General features: G+C 58.8%; 1 protein-coding gene across 4 annotated transcripts in view; it reads left to right on the top strand.

Moving 5' to 3' along the window:
- Nek6 (NIMA related kinase 6) overlaps nucleotides 1–17,631 on the top strand; it is a 73,914-nt gene that overhangs the window by 30,464 nt on the left and 25,819 nt on the right. For all 4 annotated transcript variants that reach the window (XM_048813076.1, XM_048813078.1, XM_015497604.2 and 1 more), the window contains exons 2-3: nucleotides 8,180–8,298; nucleotides 16,477–16,617. In XM_048813076.1, the coding sequence (XP_048669033.1) occupies nucleotides 8,209–8,298; nucleotides 16,477–16,617 (231 nt within the window). In that variant the 5' untranslated portion in view covers nucleotides 8,180–8,208. The remainder of the gene's footprint in view (nucleotides 1–8,179; nucleotides 8,299–16,476; nucleotides 16,618–17,631) is intronic.

Genomic DNA, 17,631 nt, shown 5'->3' with positions numbered 1-17,631 from the left:
GGCGGGGGGGGGGGCGGAAGCTGCCATCCCCCACTGGGGGGTCCAGCTGCCTGGGTCCCTGTCTGCAGGAGAGAAAATTAGAGGCGGTCAGAGCCCAAGAACTTGCCCTGCGTGGGGACCTGCTGGGGCCCAGGACAAGCTGGTGACAGACCCCGAGGCCCCCCAACCCCCCGGGGGGAGCGTGGTCTCAGGTGGGCCATGGCAGGAAAGGCCTTTCTGCTCTGAAATGCCCACTCCCACCGGCGCCTGGATGAGCTGGCCAGGGGGCACCAGGCTTCTCCTAGCCTGGCAGCCATGGACCTCCCCGTCCACTCTACTCCTGCGGGGTGGGGAGGTGAGCAGGCCCTTGGAGATTCTGCCTTCAGGGACTCTCCTTGTTGAGGAGGTGAAGACACAATTAGGCAGACAGTGCAGGGGCCAGGGCTGTGGAGCTGGGGCTGACCGGCAGTGGGAGTCCAGGAAGGCCACCTGGACAGTTGGGCACTGAACGAGGACTGAGGTTTGGCAGGGGACAGAGAGCCTGCCTCCGTCTTGAAGAAATAGCAGTCTGTTTCCTGGGAGGCAGGGGTCACTGGGATGGTGGCCTGCTAGGGGGCCTGAGGGGCCTAGCAGTGAGAGTCCAGCTTTCTCTGGAGAATCAGTTCTGAGTTCAAGCGCAGGCTGTGCTCTTTACCCACTCCAAGAGTTCGACAAGTCGGTTGATCCCGGTGTCCCCGCTTCCTCGTCTGCAGAATGGGGGCAGACTGCAGACGTCACTGGTGGGCCATGTACAAAGGAAGTGTTCAGCGGACTTCAGCTTGGTCTTCAGGGGCCCCAGGCCCAGCCTCCCCAGACAGAAACCAGGAGCCTCTTTCTTCGACTGAAACGCGAGATGGTTACAGCCCCTACATTCTTTTTCTTCCAGAATTTGGTTTTATTACCTAGGAAGGAGGAAGTGAAATGTGATCAGGAGCCGCCTCATTTTTACAAAGGTCCTGGGAACCCTGTGGTATATGGTGCAGTTTGTTTTGAGTTGCTTGGGGACTTTGGTCTGATCTGTGACAATGAGGATTTGAGGTTCCTGGGGGTTTCCGGAGCTCGGGGGAGCCCCGCCACCTTCTGGGCAGAATTGACTCGACTGACTCTCACTAGGTCCCTGTTGTGTGCCAACCTGGGTGAGGCACTGAGGGTGGAGAGGTACCATCAGTCCCGGCTCAGAAAGGCCAGCATTGGAGGCAAGACTGGGTGACAAAGGAAACAGTTGTGTCCCTAGCAGCCTGACATTAGGGAGAAGCTCGTGTGGACAATTGTTAGATGGAGAAGGGAGGAGGGGACCTGGTGCCAACCGAGTGTTCTTTGTGTGTCCACTGCTACCTCCCAGCCGCCCTGGGAGGTCCAGCTTCTCCTCTTCTTTATGGATGGGTACATCAATGCTCAGGAGAAGATGGCACACTCCCAAGATCCACAAGAAGTGCCACCCCTGAGAAGGTCCAGAGGCCTGGTCTTCACGGATGAGGGTGACTTTGCCCATGGGGGTTGTGCAGGGTCTTCCAGGTGCAGCCTGCTGCATGGAGAAGCCTGGAGGGGCCGGGCATGTGTCACTGGCAGGCAGGTTTCAGTGTGGCTGTGGGTCAGGGCTCTGGAGGACCGGCTAACGCTGCGGGCAGCTCACACCAACTAAGAAGCCTCTCTTGGGCACACAGGCCTTGAGCCTTGCACTTTGGGTGTGGAGCAGCAGGTGAGACTCGTGTGTTAGGAAAGCCTTCCAAGGCGGGTTGGAGGGAGAGTGGAGCTGGGGAAGCAGGCGGGGGGCTGCGGGGCCCACTGAGGAGGGTCAAGGCCAGCCTGGGGTGGGCCACAGGAAGGCAAGCATTGGGCTGCGCCTGGATTCCTGCTGGGTCTCTGGGCACACAGGGAGGCAGCCTGCTCGCTGAGACAGGGACCCAGGGAAGGGTGGGCTCCCTTCCGGTGTCTTGCATGTGCAGTGTCTGTGGTGTTGGTGACTGGGGCTGGAGCTCTGCAGAGAGGCCTCTGGCCAGAGAGAAAGTGAGGGTCATTTTTATGTGTGAAGACAGCAGAGCTGGGTGGGCAGGGTGGGGGGGGTGCTGGGGGCAGGGCTTGAGGGGATAGAGACTTGTGCCCGTGCAGCCGTGGCACTGCAAGGCCCCAGCCTTCCAGCTCCGGACCTTCAGGTGCTCCCTGGAGAGGCCCTGCTGGCTGTGAGGTGGACGTCAGGGACCTCTGCATAGCTTGTGCCCTGCCTCCAGGGAGTGGCTTTTGGTGAAGTCTGCGCCTTAGAGAAGCCCGGCTTCCGCTGGTAATGGAGCCACCGAATCTGAGCACCGTGTGTTGCTTTGGGAGAGAGGGAGGGTGGGGGCCACGGGACCAGCTTGGAAACCAGACACCATCTGTGGCTCGTCCCCTCCAGCTCAACAGGCCCCACAGCACTGGCCTGGGATGTGACTGCTTCATGTCAATGATAAATGGGAAACTTTAAGACTAGAGGAGAAGGGGCACTGGGCGGGGGAGGCCACCACAGTCAAAGCTACACCCCTGGCCAGAGTCCCCTCCTTCATTCCCTCATTCACACCCTCTTGCAAGGCAGAACGGAATGACCCAGACCGACTAGTTCTCAGGTGTCCATTCTGCCTGCCCTCCGCGCTGTGTGGCCCGGGGCCTGGCCTTTAAACTTCTCAACTTTGATTGCTTCCTCTGCACAATGGATTGTAGCGGCCTCTGCCCAGGACGTCTCCAAGGTGAACGTGGTAGGCCCACCCCTTGATGCACGCCTGGTCCAGGCCTGACACCTGCCAGGCTCTGAGGATGGGGCGTCCCTCACTGCCCTTACCTCGTGCAGGGACTCTAAGGTCAGCTGAGTTCCTTTCTCTAGTTGCCAAGCCATGCTGACCTGAGCAGGAGGTTCAGATGGCTGCCCTTGCCAATGTGTGGTTGGCAAGTCATATTTCTCAGAGCCACAGTTTTCTCGTCTGCAAAATAGGGTGATGGCACCTGTCAGGTTTCCTGCAAGACGTCAGGTCACCCGTGGATGCCAGCTGATGCAGCCTGACCCCACCCACAGCCAGGCGCCCTGAGCTGCTGCGCGCATCTCCTTGCTGGGCCTCGGGTCTCCAGCTGAGCAGGGGCAGTGATGGGCAGTGCCAGCCTGTGGGGCCTCTCTAGGGTTCTCAGACGCCTCCTCCCAGAGCCAGTCAGACTGTGGACATAGCCTCAGGTGGTGGCACTGGTGTTGGGTGGTTCCCTGGGGAGGAAGGAGGACTGTAGATGTGCATGGCAGCTGGGGACAGCCTCCCACCCAGGGGACACAAGATGGGAAGCTGCTCACCTGGGGCAGCATGGAGGCCTGCCCCTGTCTGCTGGGAGTCCAGGGACCTGTCCACCTCCAGTCCCTGCCCCAGTGGGTGGAACGAGAAGGCACTGGGCCCACACTGGCCTGTGGACATCAGGAGCCCTGCCCATGCCTGTGTGCACGCCCACCCGGAGCAGGAGATGGGTGGCTGACCCAAGCACCCCTTAGGAACGAGCACCGTGAACTTGCCTCCTCAGGGCGACACATGGGCCCTCGGGCGTGGGCTTCCAAGGCCGCACCAGGCAGAGTCCTGGCTACAGCCCTCCTGGCACGTCCTCTTTCAGAGAGGTCTCAGGGAGCTGCTGGCCTCCATGAAGTATGGCAGGAGGCAAAGGTGGAATTTCCCCATAGGTGAAGTTTCTAGAAGGTAAGCAAGGGCCAGGTGACACTCCTGGTGTGAAAGGCCACTTAGAACCTCAGAACCCAGCCTAGCCCTTCCAGGGATTAAACCAGGCCCCTGTGATTCCCTAGGGCCACTCCCATCAGTAAAACTCCTTGTCCAGGGCACGGCAGTGGGGGACATTCAGAGGGCTTTGCCAAGGCAGCCGTGGTCCCTGTGCGTATCGGGCAGGGCAGGGTGTGGAGAGGTGGTTTGGAGTCCAGCAGTCCCTCTCTGGCACCCACCAGCTGTGTGACCTGGGGCAAGCCCCTGCGCATCTCTGAGCCTTCATTCCCATGACCATCACTTGGAGGCAGCCGCTCCTCCATTGTTCAATAAGGGTAAGCACGAACTGCCCCTCGTTGCGCCCTGCTCTTTACACAATCTAATGATCCGTGCGATCCTCCCCGTGACCCCGAGAGGTTCATCTTGCTCTTAGGCCAGGTGAGGAGACTGAGCCAGCATTTGGACCTCGGCTGGTCTGGGCACTGCCCGTGCCTCCCAGAGCCGTGGGAATGCATGGCCCTGGCTCTCGGTGAGGCAGGCCCTCTGCGAGGTGGTGTTCAGCGTGGCCTGTGGCTCTGGGTCTGGAATTCCACAGATTTTTGGCCCCTGAGCTGGGCTTGGCAGCCTCTGGCTCATTGTTCTGCAACTTGGCAGGAGCCGCGGGATCCCAGGGGCAGGCGGCTCCCTGTGTTACTCCGAGTGCCTGCACGCGTGCGCCGTGGGGTTTTTCCTTGGCCCCCATGCCCCGTCCTTCCAGGTGCCTTTTGTCATGGTCTTCCTGCATCTGAACCCCTGAGAGGCAGTTTCTGGTTGCAATTTCTTGTGTAGGGGGCTCAGATTTCCATCGAGATAGAGCAGCCAGAAAGCAAGTCCCCCAAATCCAATGTCCCCAGTGAATCCCAAGAGTCAAGGGGAGTCTTCAGAATGAGGAGGGGCTGCGGGGTCAGGGAGGTGTGAGTCTAAAGTCCCCTCTGCAGATTGTCATCCAAATGGCATCCGGCTTCCTCTTCTGATCCTGTTTCCACATCCGCAAAATGGGTCTAGCAGTAGCCCCAGTATGAACGCAGCAAACCCAGCCCACTGAAAGGACTCCGAGAACCTTCATTCCCCCCTCCCTCCCCCTCTTCTGCCTTTCCCTGCTGTGCCTCCTTCCCCTCTGGGACTCGCTTTCTGGGGCTCAGTGGAGAGGGAGCTGCTTTGCTAAACGAGGGCCTCTCCTCTTCCCTGGGAGCTCTAACTTCCCTGAGCAGAACTGCTCTTGGTGACGGTCATTTATTAAAGCTTTGGGATTTGGTAGAAAAGGTGGTGTGGACAGTAGCTGGGTATGGTCCTGAGGCAAGGTCTCCCTAGGTACCAGTGGTCTCTACTGGGACCCCTACACATCCTTGTGGCCCCAGCCAAGTGGAGAGAGGCTCATCAGAGCCCACGAGGAATGCAGGGTGGTGGCTTCAGATGAAGGTGCCTTCAGAGGTCCCAGCTGGCACTATACCTGTGATTGTGTGACCTGGGCAAACCCGTTAACCTCCCCGTGCCTCAGTTCTCAGCTGTGCAATGGGACAACAGGTCCTGTCTTGTGGTTAGGTGAAGGATGGGGGGGTGAAGTGCAGGAAGCAGGACCCGACCAGTCAGAGCACAGCAGGTGTTAGTGCTCCTTGTCCTTACTGAGGTGGCTGGGCCCCCGCGGGCACTCTGGAGCCAGGTGAGGCTGAGCAGACTACAGATGCAGGATGGGAATCTGGGGATGGGCTGGAAGCCTGGGGCAGGGGCCGGGAGCCATGGTGTGGGCGGGCCTGGAGGGGGCAGCCTGGGAGTCCATTCCGGAGCCTTCTGAGATAAAGATGGAACCTCCTCCTGAAGACGGTTCTCCAGCCTTTTCCCTGAGGCCTCCCTGAGGGCAGAGGATGGTGAACCAGTCACCCCGAGGGGTCTTGGGGTACAGCCCGCAGCAGCTGTTGAGCCTGCAGGAGTCTCCGGTTTCATCTTCAAATTCATGCGCATTTTCCATCCCACTCCTCCCGGCTTGCGGGCGGCTTTCCCCCTGAGTAGCAGCCGAGGAAGATGCTCGTGTTTATCTAGTTATCCTGGGGCTCTTTGTACCCTGGCTCCTGCACCATGTCCCCCTGGGGGGATGCTCCAGCGCGGGGCTCAGCCAGATGGCGGGAGATGCCCAGGGCCTCTGGTCCCATCTGTGTTCAGGACTTGGTGGGGAGAACGGCAGGCCCCAAGCCTCAGCGGTAGAGGGGAGACGAGGCCTGTGTGGAAGCAGAGGGCTGGGGAGGGGCCTCAGAAGTGCGGGCAACCCCCCCCCCACACACTGCGGTGCCCACCACGTGACCACAGGCCGAGGCTCCCGGGGGCCCAGAGGAGGAGAGGTCTGCCTGTACCTTTGTGCGTTAGGACGAGCCATGTCGCATGGCTGGTCCGGGGCTGCTGAGTGTCATGGGCCGGAGATGGTCCTCCCAGGCAGAGACCTCAGCCAGGAGCGCATGGCCCTGAGTTCGTGCCTCCTCGGTGGCGACTGCTCCCTGGGGCTCACCTGTGTCTGCGGCTGGAGAGCGGCTCCACCCAGCAGTGGGGGGGGACAGCGTGCGAGCTGTGGAGGGCACAGCCGGGAGCCCCAAAGTCAAGCTCATTAGGAAACTGAGGGGCTGGTGGGCATCCTCTGACATGCCGAGCAAGGGATGTCATGTTGATGGAGGGGAGACTGGGCCACAGCGACCAGGTCTCCAGGACACTGAGACACGCCCCCCCCCCCATGCTGACGTCTTTCCCACTGCCCAAAACATGTCCCAAGACACACGGCAGGGCTGCTGACCCACTGGGCCGGGGACAGGCTGCTGGGGCTGCTGGGGTACCTGGCCAGGCGAAAGATGGTAGTTCTTGTGCGACCCCGAGTTGGTTCTCAAGGGATCGAGCTGTTACAGAACCCCAGCCTGGTCACTGGATTGCGCTCCGGCTGCCTGTCTGATGGTGTGATTGCCCTCCCACTGCAATGGTGCCCACCATGAGGGCCTCACTAGAGTGAGTTTACACTGGCACATGCCCTGGAACCTCCAGGACTGGGAGCCAAATGAACCTCTTTGCTTTGTAAAGTCACCAGCCTCAGTGACTTCATTATCAGTAATAGAAAATCCACTAATACAATTGATCTCTTAGGTCTTGTTCTTCAAAAGGCCCCCGGGGGTGATGCTGTGTGCTCTGTGCTCCTCAGGGAGGCAGGACCAGGACTGGGAGCAAGGCTGCCATCTCAGACAGAATCCACTGGCCTGAGACAGGGACTGGCCTGCCTGTTGCACTGTCACGTGTTCTGTAAGGGCCACCCAGGGCCATCTATTCCTAGGGACTTCTGGCTCTCCAGGAAGCCAGAAAAGCTGCTTCAACAACTTGGGCCAGTCCTCTGGGGGCTCTGATGAACGTGGCTAGCAAGAGATTGGGACATCCAGTCTCTTGGACACAGTGGCCAGGTTCACCTGCCTGAGTGGTACTGGTGCCTTCTGCACATGCCCTGCAGTCGCCCAGGCCCAGCCCTGGCCCACGGGGTGCTACAGAAACGTGGAGGGTGATGAAGGTCTAGGGTGGATGAAGACATTTGCTCCCCAGGAGGATCGCAGGACTGGGTGCTGCCTTCCCTCAGCCATGTGGCTTCCATGTGTACAGGGTTTGGTCCCTGCCCCAGAGGGCTTGTCTGGTGGGGAGGCCACAGGCTGCCTCTGACACCAGGACCAGAGTGGCCCTGGGGAGACACCGTGGCTCAGGGCGGGGTGTGCAGTGGTGCTCCACCAGGCCCCGCTGCCGCAGTTGCCATGGCTACTACCAACATGCATTCTGAATTCTTGGGGCAGACCAAGTCCTGGAGGTTGAGTGCTGCTTCTTTGCAGGGACCCTTGTCCCTGCCCACAGGTTTGTGCAGGACACTGAGCAGGACCCAGGGGACTGACCTTCCCAGTGTGGGGGGGCCTGGTGCAGCAGGGCCCAGCAGGGACGTAGGTGTGTGGTCCTTCCTGCAGCTGCTGCCCAAGTCTGGTTCAGTTCTCTTTCCTGCTGCACCTGCTTATGGAAGAGTGGTGCTGGGGGACCCCACAGAACAGCTCCCCCAGAGGCTGTGGGAGGGACAGGGCTGGGGAGCCTGGCATCCCAGGGTTGAATGTAGCACCTCTCCTGCGGGCTCAGGGACCACCAGTTGGTTTGTCCCTGCTGAGGACCTGGGTCTCTCCCTCTCTGATGGGGATAATCCTAGCAACCTGGTCAGGAGAACACAACGGAGGGAGACGATGTCACTCGGGGTGTGAAGTCCTGGCCCTGACACTTCCGAGTGGGGCAGGGCAACCGTGGGCTGTCCCTCAACTGCAGCCACCCCTGAGCTCACGAACTGTAAAACAAGGCTGGGGAGTCCTTCCTTCTGCCGCTGCCTCAAGGAGAAAGTGAACAGGCCCCGTTTTCTGTTTCAGCCCGTGTGCTCGTGAGGCTGGCATGCAGGATGGCAGGACAGCCCAGCCACATGCCCCACGGAGGGAGTCCCAACAACCTCTGCCACACCCCGGGGCCTGCCCACCCACCCGACCCACAGGTAAGCCCTTCTCCTTGTCTGCAGCGCGTTGAGGAGTCTCAGGAATGCCAGGGTCCTGCAGGGGGCTTTGCCAGCGAGGCCATCACAGGAGGCTCGCGTTGCCTTATAGTGCCACCCCAGGACGCAGCTGTGAGTGACAGACCTGGGTCTGCTTGTCGGAGGAACACACAGCCTCACAGGAGAAAAGACACCAAGCAGAAGAAACCCAGCAAGGCACCTGATCCAAACCAGGGTGTCAAAGAGGTTCTTTAAGAAGTGGCAGGCTGGGCTGGGGATGTGGCTCAGCGGTAGAGCTCTTGCCTAGCACGTGAGAGGCCCTGGGTTTGAATCTCAGCACCACATAAAAATAAATAAATAAAGATATTGTGTCCAACTAAAGAATAAATTAAAAAAAGAAAAAAAAAGAAGTGGCAGGCTTGGGTCTAGAGGGCACAGCAAGCTTGTCTGGGCAGGTTGACTAGGGACTAGATCAGAGGCATCCCCTGGGCATGATGACAGGTTCTTGTCCAGGGGTTAGCTATTTGTCCCAAGGCTCTAAGACCTTAATCAGGGGAGACTCAGATGTGGTCATATTCCTGAGCCACGGCAGCTTGTCACAGCTTCTGACTTCCTAGTTCCTGCTGGAGAGCTACAGCATCACCGCGTACCATTGCACAGATTACACACTGCACAAAGCTACCTGGCCAAGCAGGCAGGCGGGTCTGAAGTCCTTCCCCTGCACTTGTCCTCTCACCAAGCCAAGGTCCATGGTGCAGGGCTGCATTAGCCTAAGAGAAGGGGTGTTGCTGCAAATTCCCATGCAGGTGACACGAGCTAGGGACGCTGCGTGTGCATGTACACACACATGCATGCTGAGGGTCCATAGACATCTGTGCAAATTGTACTCTCCATGCCCGCTACTGACTGGGCTGCAGGGGCCCATTTCCTAGGTAGAATTTGGGGAGGGAGCTCCCTGGAAGCTGGGAAGCCTTGGGACGCTGCCTGTCCAGGGTCCACCAGAGCTTGGTGCTGATGGCTGGGGGCGCTGGGGCCTGCTTGGTGATGTAGCGATTTGTCATACTAAGTCACTCACTAACAATTGAGTCCCCCTTGATTAATCTCCCAGAATCAGCCAGTTGCATTTTGAGCAATTAGGGTTAATTACAGCCTCATTTGGCAGAGGAGAGAGCCCTGTAATTATTCCTCGCACGAGGCGAGGAGGCGGTGGCCACGGTGGTGGCGGTGTCCTCAGCATCTCCTCGCACATGCTGGAGTGGGTAATGACATAGTTAAGTGTAATTAGATACGATCACTCAGCGGTGGCTGCGCTGGGCAGCGGCTGTCCGCCAGGATGCCCCCAGTCCCACCAGCATCTGGCCGGGTTTGCAGAGTCAGGCGCACGGTCGTGCGTGCTATGCCAGCTCCGGCTTGGGGCAGGCACTGGGGACAGTCCGGCTCTTCCTGCCACTTCCTCATGAAGCACTGGTGTTCAGCCCCGTCTGGGAGACAGCACAGCCGAATCTCTCCTGTCCAAGGACATGGGACAGCGGAGGCACTTTCCCCTGTGGCAGGAGGCATACTATCTCCCCACAACTGCCTCGGAGCAAGGACCAGGCTCCGTGTGGTCACTTGTGGGCTGGGCTGCCTTCCACTCCCAGCTCCGTCCCTCCCCAGCCAGGTGATGTTGAGTCAGTGTCCTTCCTGAACCTCAGTCTCCTCGTCTGTCAAGCGGGTGCAGCGATGTTACCTCTCTCACGAGACAGCTGTAAAGACTAAGTGAGGTAAGAGACTAGACATCCAGCGTGGCATCGACGTCCAGCATGGCACCGACATCCAGCGTGGCACAGACGCGGTGTGGGAACACTAGCCAGGAAATAAGTCATGGATCCTAATTTTTTGAGAGCTCACTAGAGCCTTCATGCTCCACCTTTGCAGAAAGACCACAATCTGTGAACGCTCCAGCTGTGGTCTTGATTCACCTTCGAGGCCCAGGGCTAGTGGCTGTCCATTTCACGCAGCTTTCCAGCTTCGAGAGCCATTAGCACATGAAAGTGTGCTTGTGGGATGTGGCCGAGGTGTCAGTGCAGGCCACATACACGGGGAAGCTGGACACCCTTGGAGCGTCTAACGGGTGGATGCGTGGAGCAGAGAAGGGGATGAAAATGCCCTGTGTGTGTGCAGATGTCGTCAGGAGCGAAACGCTGGGTTGGCCAACCCTCAGGGAAGCACATGAGCTTCCAAGCAGGGCAGAGGTGTTCTTGCCGGAGACGTCCCTGCTAATGCGTCTTCCACCTGGGAGCCTTAGAAACCTGTGTGAGACAGGCCAAGCTCAGTTCTATTTGGAGCAGGGAGTGTGCAGAACTTTGCCAGGTGGGGGGTAGTGGTCGGTAGGTGTGCCCCGCACAGACTGAAATCTGCAAGAAAATCCTCCCAAAGAAACCATGGTGCTTGGATCACATTTAATGGCCAAATATTAACGGGCATTAAGATTTGAGAGTGTTTGCTAACGGTTGTAGATTCAGCAAAGTGTTTGTTTCCTGGGCCTTCCTGGTGCCTGGAGCACTGTCACGACTGCCATCAAGGGACTCTCGGTCTACCGGGGTCCCTACGTGTAAATAAAGTCAGCGTGCAGAGGTGGAAGGATGGACGGATGCAGAGGAGCCCAGAGAAGGGGGCGGCTGTATCTGCCAGTGGATAATCAGAGTTTGGGGCAGAACAGGGAGAAGAGAATATTCCAGAAGAGGTGCCTGGCCTTAGATAAGGCGTTTACATGCCTGTGCTAAGTTGGAAGAACGGGTGGCATTCGTGGAAGATCTCAGATCTGTGCTACACCACGTGAAATTGAGTCTGTATGAGTGAGGAGCCCACTGGGACTTAGAAGATCCATGGTGACCAGGCCTGGGGCTGCAGGGGCTGAGCCTGGGGAGGGAGGATTCCAGAGATGTCCATGGGGAAATGCCAGCTGCACTTGGTGACCAGATGGAAGGAGAGCAGAGACAGGCTGCGCCAGCCTTCTGGTTGGGTGCTGGGTGGCTCTGTGGTTTCTCCCCTCAGCTCTGGGCTGGGCAGTGTTTGAAGCAGGTTCTAGATTTCATCCACGGGTGTGGGCTCAGGCTTCTTTGAGGTGGGTTAATAAGGATCGCCCTGGGGGAGCAACCGTAATCACTTTAGGTGACCCAAGGTCTGTCATTAGCAGTCCGTGCTGTGGACATCACTGTTTCCATGAGCCGATGGCCTGTGGGGCTCTGTGCAAGCTCCCAGGTTGGGACACGGTGGTGACACCCATCTCATTCAGTCCTCCTGCCGACTCAGAGAAGCAGGTCCCACTCAGTGCTTCATTTGTAGGGAAAGAAACTGAAATGTGACAGAGTCAGAATGCAGCCTGGTCTCTGTGGCCCCAGAGGGTGTCTTCAGGCCACCAGGTCTGAGAGTGAAGATCGGCCTCTGCTTTGAATTAGCCAGATGGCGAGGCGCTGAGCGGGGCTGGCCTCGAGGGCTCCAAGGATGTGGTCTCTGTAACTCAGGCCCTTCCCCGGGCAGCGCGGGTTTCAAACATTCCCTGTATACACATGGACCCAGCCCATCAGAAGTTCCCCTGGACGCGGTGTCAGATGCCTTTAAAGGTGAAATTCGTTTACAGGAAATGTCAGTCTGATGAAGTGTGCTTTTTAAAATCATAGGAACAGTTGCCTTAAAATTAATGGTGCATTGCAAATATCAAGGAAAAGAGGCCCATCCAGTGTAAAGATGATTAAAATTCAGGTCAGAAGTCTGACTTAGTCAGGCTAAATTTTTTAATGAGATTTCAGAAAATTAATTGGGCGGATGCATTTTTATTCTTTTAACATGTAATTTTATGCTCCTATTTTTTTTTTAAAAGGATTTGTCGATGGCTAAGGCTTATTGTGGTTCAAACATTTTAAACTCAAATTAGCAAAGGGTGGGGGGTGTTTGTGGCCTAATTTGATGTGATTTGAAGAAGAGCTTTTCAGAGCTCTTGGGAGTGGGGCAGCCTGTGCTGGTTGGAGACACCCCACCCTCCGGTCTCCATTTAAGCCCCACTCGGCCAGAGGAAGCTGGTGGTGTTTCTAGGGAAGGTGCCTTTGGGACTAGAGGTGACTCAGGGGTCTCAGTGTCCCCCTGGCTCCTGTCTGCCAGGTCCTCCTGCTGTCCAAGGTCATTGCTCCCTGAGGCTTCTCCGTCTCCCCCGCCTCAGAGGCAGCTTAGGCCTCCTCCCTGGGTCCACTGCCAGATGCTGCAGGCTTGGCACCCCTGTGTCCCCCTCCTGGCACCATGACCCCATTTTTTCTACCTTTGCAGGAGAACTTGAGTGGCATGACACCCTGGTGCAGAGACACGGGAGGCAGAAACAGCCTCCTGGGGTGTTGTCCCACAAGTAGCCCGCAGCCCAGCCCCAGGTGGGAGGCCCAGGGCAGCTGTTTAGCAAGGCCACTTGGCAAACAGTTCTGGGCAAGAGGCCACGAAGTCACAAGGCTGCATCCCTCACCTGCAAGTCCTGAGGTTGCTACAAGCCGAGTCAGCAGACCCTCCATGGGGTGGGGACAAGGATGGAGATGAGAGCCACAGCCAAGAACCCACAGAGCTGCCCACGGGACCCCACTCAGTTCACCCCCAGCCCCTGGGAAGCCTTCGCCCCTCCACAGACACAGCACCAGAAGCAGGAACAATAGCAATGGTCACAAAGGTTCATACGCCACCCTCTCTAGGTGCCAGGCCCTTCACCCGTACTTCGCTTGCTAATGATGTAATATACTCTCAGTTATACAGATGAGGAAACTGAGACCCAGAAGCACTTGTCCTCAGCCCAGAGGTGGCAGAGCCAGGGTTTGAAGCCATGGCTCCAGGGCCCAGCATCGGACTCACCTGACAGAGCCACAGTGGTGGCTGCTCCCTGCCAGCATGTGCCAGGGCAGGGGATGTTTTTGTTTGTTTGTGAGACGGTCTCTAGGGGGGCATTCTCTATCCACAGGAGCCAGGACAGGGGATAGTAAGCAACAGGTGACCTTTTTCTGAAGGTGATGAGGTGCTCGGTGTGCCCAGTGGGAGCTGCCCTGGGACCAGCCCCCGTCTGCCCTGTGGGGAGAGCCCCACAGACTCACTGCCACCTCATCGCCTGGAGTCCTCCGAGAACCCAGGGGCAGCTGTCACATCCCTCTGAACAGATGACTAGTCCAGGGTCACTCGAGTGCCAGGACAGGGGTGGGACTTGCTGGGAGCTTCACAGGAGGGGAGAAAGGCCTTGGAGGGGACAACAGAGAGAGGCTGGCCTCGTGGACGAGGACAGCTCGCCCATTCTTTTCTTAGAGTTAAATCAGAGTCAGGGCTCGGCCGGCCTAGGTAGCTCACCTGGGAGCCCTGTGTCCTGAGATGCCCCTCACCTGGGCAGAAGCCATCCGGGGACAGGCCTCTATTCCAACCCTCTGTGGGCAGCATTGGCCCCCAGAGCTGGCTGGACTGTGCCCTGAGTGCACGGTGGGCCTGCCCGGGCTGTGCCATGAGTGTGTTCCTCTAATTGGGTCGCATGGGTTGTGACGGGAGGAGCAGATCTGGTCACATGTGCAGACATGCAGCCAGGTCTCCCCAGGCCAGCAGTCACCCACTTCCATTTGGAGCCTTCAGACTGCTGGAAACTGGGCAGAGTGGCTTCTCGGCCTGGGCAGAGTGCTGGGGAGCCCAGCCAGCGCCCACTCCTCACAGTGAGAAGCCCACCCTTCCCCCAGAGCAAGGGCCCTCGGAGACCACTGCTAACCCATTGTACTGGGGGAAACTGAGGCCAAGAGAGGAGGGACCACCCTGTGTGGCCCAGGAGCACAGCTGGCTCTTGGTCAAACAGGAGTGGGTCCCAGCTCCTCAGACGAGCTCTGCAGCCCAGCCTCTGACTCCCTCCTTGTTTATAACGGGTCAGCCATCCGCCCGCCTGCAGGCTGTTGGGCCGGAGAAGCTCGGTAGCTGCAGGGACTGCCACCGGGCACCCAAGTGCTCCGGGCATTGGCATCGCATAAAGACGGATGGTCTCCCAAGTTCCAAGAGCCGCTGTGGCTGTTTCTGAGAGTGTGATCCAGCTGTGGTCCTGAAGGTGACAGTGCCTGGTCACAGGGTCCCGCTGTTGTGCCCCGCTGTTCTGAGCATATTCCCTAGTGTCATTCAGCATACATGCGTCAGAGCACTCAGTGTTGGCACAGGGGACACTGAGGGGACTGAGACAGAGGCCCCTGCTGGGGAAGCCTGTGGTCAAGGCATAGGAAGGGCTCAGGTGACTGAGGGAAGCCTGGCGGGGCAGCCGGCAGCTGGCCTGGCTGGTTGCAGGGTCTTGGAGGAAAAGCTGGGGTGTCTGAGTAGAGAGTCTGCCCTGTCAGCAGGAGGCACGGTCCTCAGTCCAGGGTCAGATCTGCAGCAGCCACTGCTTCCCTTCCTGGCCAAGCCCGTTTCCTGAGGTGGCCACCGCAGTGAGGCCCCAGAAGGTCCATCTGAGGAGCCAGTGCAGTGGCAACTAGGGTCTGAGTAGCCGGCGTGATGGCACATGGGCGCGGTACCTGGCAGGCCTGAGCGTTCTGTGACGCCTGCCTCTGAGGTGGCACACGGGTGCCGACGAGGCTCAGGGTCCTGTTGAGACTTCTCCCCGACAGACTTCTGCATGGGGTGGGTGGAATCATCATCTTCCTCCCGCACGGGTCTCCAGGCAGGGACGTCCCCAAACTACCCATCATGAGAGGTAATTACGCCCCAAGACCTCACAGTCAAGGTCATCCAGCTTTTATGTTGCTGGGAAAAGGAGCGTGTGACTGTGGGCAGCCGCGGGCTTTCATCTTTCACAACCGGCAGGAGCATGTCCGCGGAGCTTCCTTGGCACCAGCCCCACCACGCCGCTGAGCAGAAGGCTTGGAGCAGGACTAGGAGCCGCCCAGGGCTTGGGCTGCGGCCACCCTGCGCTGGCCTGTCAGTGCCATAACAGCGGCCACTGAACACCTCTGGTGCCAGGCTTGTGAGGAACACCAAGCCTAGCTACCTCACGTGATCTTCTCAAATGGATGCTTCTCCTGTCTCCATTGGCAGACAGGGAAGTCAAGGTCCAGAGGGGCTGGACAGCTGCCCAAGGCCTCCTTCCAGCAGGCGGCTGGACCAGGACTGAGGCCAGCTCATCTGGCCCCACAGCCGTACACCAAGCCCATACCCACTGTCGGTCACACCAAACTGGTTACTTTAAGTATTTTTATTCTGGGTGATACTGAGACCCAGTCCTTGTCCCATGTCACCACTCAGCTGGGGAGGTGGTCCCCAGTGTCAGTGACCTCCTTCCCCACAGCAGGACTATTGGAGGAGAGAGTGAGGCTCTGTCTAAAACCACCAGGGAAGGCCATGTAGAGCTGTGTGACGTGAGCAGGGCTGTCCCTCTGCACCCCCGGGTTCCTCATAGGTCAAGTGTAGACATACAGGGGCCACCTCACCTGGGGGTGTGGGGCTGATCAGGGATGTGGCATTGCCTCCCCACCTGGGCCCGGCATTGGGCCCCCTCTGCCTTCCCATGGGGGTATTTGCACACATACCGTGGAGGGGCAGCTGGCCACAGTGGCCTCTGCTGGCAGCTTCGTCCTTGGGCAGGCGCTATAGCTCAGTCAGAGGTTTCAGTGCTGGCCCTACAGTCACCATGAAGTCTCTGGTTTGGGTCACCATAAGGGGAGCTCAGAATGTAGGGCTGTGGGCTTGAAGCTCAGTGGGACTCTGAGCTGGGGGTGGCTCCCCCCAGGGAGGGCCTTGCTGTTTCTGGTGCTGATTGCAGGGTCTGGGGCTGATGGGACAGAGCGAGCCGGAGCCGTGTCCTGCACCCATCACGCATGCCCTGCTCGCTGGGCCTGACCTGCGTATCAGAGAGTCAAGGATGATCAGGGTGGCTAAGGACCCCGGGACCAAAGAGCCAGGCTTCTGGGGTCAGTTTTCAATATGAAGGATGCTGACCCGTGGTGGGGGCAGGGGGCTCCACGTCCCACGTGCCTCAGGCTGTTGGGCACAGCTCTGGGGACCAGGGTGAAGAGTCCCATGCCTGGGGGCTCCTTGGAGGCTCTGATGGTGGCGTTGGCAAACAGAGCCTCCTTCACCTTCAGGAGGTGCTGTTGGGGGTGCTGGGGACCCAGAGAACCCACTCCAGCCTGTCTGTTCACCCCACCTTCTGTTCCCCTGCAGAGACACCCCAGCACCCTGTCTTTTCGCTGCTCGCTGGCAGACTTCCAGATCGAGAAGAAGATAGGCCGAGGACAGTTCAGCGAGGTCTATAAGGCCACCTGCCTGCTGGACAGGAAGACTGTGGCTCTGAAGAAAGTGCAGGTGAGCCGCAGCCCTGGGGTGGGCTGTGCACCTTGACACTGCCGCCTGGCCGGGGCGCCCCCCGCCCCTCTGTGGACACAGAAGTCAGTGTCCAGCCACGCAGCCACTGGGAGAGCCAGGGGGCTCATGGAGGGATGCTCACTGTGAACCATAAAGGACAAGAAAAAACGAGCATGCATTGAGTCCCTGCTGTATACTGAGTCATGCTCAGAATGCATGAACCTTGCATAACCTGTGCGTGGAGTGACTGTTTCATTTTTCACTTGAGGAAAACAGTGCAGACAAAGTGGCTCCCCAGGCCACAGGCAGTTCGGGGGAGCAGAGATCTGGCCTGCACGTGACTGGCCCCATGCCTGAGCTTGTTCCATGGTTTTGGGCTCCAAGGGTCCTTCCTGCCCTCTGCGTCCCTTCTAAATGGAGGAAAGGTGTCCCCTGGCGAAGCCAGGCCCGGTGCACACTGGCAGTGAGCTCCAGTGAATCCTGTGGAGCTTCCTGGGTGCCACTGTTTGCTCATTGGTCCTTAAAGAGCGAGGCGAGCAGCCTGCGCCTCCTCTGTCCAGGAGGGAGAGGGCAGCTCAGACCACCAGTCCCAGGAGGGGGACAGGGGGACGACTTAATGGTGTCCTATAGACCTGTGACCCTTGTGTGCCTCAGGACACTGGGGGGCAGCGGCTCCTGTGTCCGAGAGGGCCTGTTTGGGGGCCTTCCCAGAGGCTCGCCTGGGCTGTCAGCCTCTCCGGTGCCGTGGTGAGGGCCACATCGGGGCTGCTGCGGTCTGCGCCTCTGATCCCCAGAGGCGCCGGGAGGACCCTGCTGAGTGAGCTCAAGGGGGACTGGGGACTCGGGGACACAGTGATCCACACCACACAGGCCGGGCTGTTAGCCCCGTAAGCAGAGGGAGAAACAGAGGCTCTGAGCACATGCCACTCACCAGTGTGTGGCCACAGCAATTCGCTGATCCCGGGGCTTCAGTCCCTTCCTCTGAGAGTTGGGTACAGTGACTCCATCACAGGA

The sequence above is a fragment of the Marmota marmota genome, unplaced genomic scaffold (genome assembly GCF_001458135.2).
Source record: "Marmota marmota marmota unplaced genomic scaffold, marMar, whole genome shotgun sequence".
In the NCBI taxonomy this organism is placed as follows: Eukaryota; Metazoa; Chordata; class Mammalia; order Rodentia; family Sciuridae; genus Marmota; species Marmota marmota.
This window is presented reverse-complemented; position numbering and strand designations above follow the sequence as displayed.